Below are 2,465 nucleotides of genomic sequence, written 5' to 3'. Positions count from 1 at the left end.
CCACTTCAGCTCCTGTGACTGAGTTCTAAAACAAGAGCCCCCAAAGCTGCTGTTTGTCACAGAGAGAACCACAAACAATGAGCCAAACCCACAATCAAATCCCATTTTCAGGTCCACAATAACACTGAAACCCACAGAAATTTGGGAGAGAGATACAGATGTCACTTTTTGGGTTTAAATGCTGCAGAGGTCTGAAATGTCACATTAGCTACAGGACACTGAATAAAGTGTTGGGTTTGTCCTGAAAAAGTGTCTTAGAATCAACGACTGGGTCAGGACTGGATTTACTTGTACCATAGGATGGTGTGTATAAAATTATAGCTACATAGAAATCTCATTTATAGCTCATTTACAGCTCATTTATATATATACACACCATAATATATGTTTTATATCTATATAAAATGGTCTATTATGTTCTGGGATCACTTACATACAAATGAGGGCTTTTTAGAGCTCTAATATCATATAGTTTTAGTTCTAGCCTATTTTTTACATTTTTCTAGTCTATTTTTCACATCATTACAGTTTTAATATCATTACAACCTCTTATAGTTTGAGTATTATCCAAACTTCAGAGAGTTTTATTATCCAAACTCCTCAGAGCTTGAATCTTTTGCTCTTAACTAAGACCAGAAGAAGTGAAATTAAAACTCTCAGAATTCCTCTTGGGTTGCTTCTCTTGGATTTATTTCCAGTGCCAGGAAAAAAAAATAAACCCAGGAAAACAGAAAGTGGAATAGAAATGAGTGAATCATTAGCAAAAATGATCAGCAAATATCTACTGCAAACTCCAGGACACAACCAGAAACACTTAGGGATGTCCTGGGGTAAAATCAGGCTCAGCTTCACCCCCAGGGTCTAACAGCTAATAACTCAGAGTTATTCCTCTCAGAGGATTCCAAAGTGGAATTCCCTCAGCATTTGAAGCACTCAGTCCCTGGAATTCCCTGGAAGTAAAGTTTGCCACCTACCCTGGTCTCTGCCTGGCTGAAGACATCGCTGTGTCCCACACAGGCGACGAGGGAGCTAAAACTGTAGTGGAAGTTCCTAAAGTGCATTTTGGGGCTCTGCTCAGGCGATTCCTGCAGCATCCAAGGGCTTTAAAGGAAGCTGCTGGTCCTGCAGGGAGTGTTTATACTGGAAACTAGTCCAACCCCTCTGGAAAAAAAAAAGCTTTCAGAGCATCCTGGGTGGTGCCAGCGAATTCCTGGCCAAGTCCTGCATGGTTGGAGGCTCTGAGCAGCCCAAAGGGGAGAGACAGGTGACGTCAGGAATTACTCAGCTTCCCTAGGCTAATTCCCAGCTTGGGAGCATGGAAAAACCAGCTGAGGTTTGCACAGCAGCTGCTTTCTGCAGCCTCTTGCAGCATAGTTTCCACTGGGAGTAATTCCATTCAGGGCTCTTGGCTGGGATGGGACGACGCGAGGGAAGGTGGAAAATGTTACTGTCAAATGACCGAAAGGCTCCAGGAATTGGCTTGGAATTAGCCAGCAGGAAGATTTCAAGGCTTCGGGAATGGCAAACAAGTCCCTCAGGTCAACAGCAGCTTTGGGGATTTCTGTGGGATAAAGCCACAGATGGAAATGGAGAGATGAGGAGAAATCAGTTTGGGAAAATCCTGGTACAGGGAGAATCCATTTGGAGTTTCTTCAAAGCAACTCCAAGGACTAATTCCCATCTCACTTCGTTAAAAACTCTTTCCAAGCCTCATAAATTAGTGACTATTTTGGTTTGGGATGGTTGGGGGTTGGTTTAGTGCCTCTTGGCAACAGGAGCTCCATGAGAAACCTGCTGGAAGGGTCTGAGACATGGGACCTGCACTCCAGACATTCCCAGTGCTAATTGTGTCCCACTTCCACAGCACTTCCCCAAAAGCAGCACAGGACACAGATTTTTCACCGTTTTTAGTGGTTTTCTCTTGGGGTTTTTTTTTTGGGGGGGAGTGGAATTATGGGGGTTTGTTGTTTCCCATTTGTTAAAATCAAGATCCACTTTAAAACCTCATTCCCATGTAAAATAGTCTCTTAAATTCCAACTGAAGCTTTTACAGCCTGTTTCGAACTCTCCTACACACCTTCAGCTCCAAATTCCTACAGAAGGCAAAACCCTAAGTGCATTTTGCTCATTCTACTACAACAAGAAGCTCAGATAGAAGCAGCAATTTATGGAACACCTGCATAAACAACCCCTATGTTTATAGTCCCTAAGTTTAAGTTCTTATTTTATAGACATTTAACCATGTCTAACTAGTCACCTGAAGAATATTCCCTGTTTTCAGGGGGTTTACTGGCCAAAATCCACATTTTGTAGTCAAACTCTCTGCTACCTTGGCAGGAAAGTCACTGCAGCATCAAAGACTCCTCAGACCAACTTCCCAGCACCTCTCCTTGGAAGGCCTCACTTAATCCCAGAATCCCAGGATCACTTAGGTTGGAAAAGACCTCCAAGCCCACCAAGTCCAA

General features: G+C 43.0%; 1 protein-coding gene across 1 annotated transcript in view; it reads right to left on the bottom strand.

Moving 5' to 3' along the window:
• The window catches only part of RCAN1 (regulator of calcineurin 1), a 4,405-nt gene extending 3,344 nt beyond the window's left edge, over window positions 1–1,061 (bottom strand). The window contains exon 1 of the mRNA XM_009081209.1: window positions 975–1,061. Coding sequence (XP_009079457.1) covers window positions 975–1,061 — 87 coding nt within the window. The remainder of the gene's footprint in view (window positions 1–974) is intronic.
• Window positions 1,062–2,465: the final 1,404 nt, after the last annotated feature.

Source organism: Acanthisitta chloris, unplaced genomic scaffold, assembly GCF_000695815.1.
Source record: "Acanthisitta chloris isolate BGI_N310 unplaced genomic scaffold, ASM69581v1 scaffold16478, whole genome shotgun sequence".
NCBI classification, from domain to species: domain Eukaryota; kingdom Metazoa; phylum Chordata; class Aves; order Passeriformes; family Acanthisittidae; genus Acanthisitta; species Acanthisitta chloris.
Note: the sequence above shows the minus strand (reverse complement) of the source record. Positions and strands in the feature narration are given on the sequence as shown.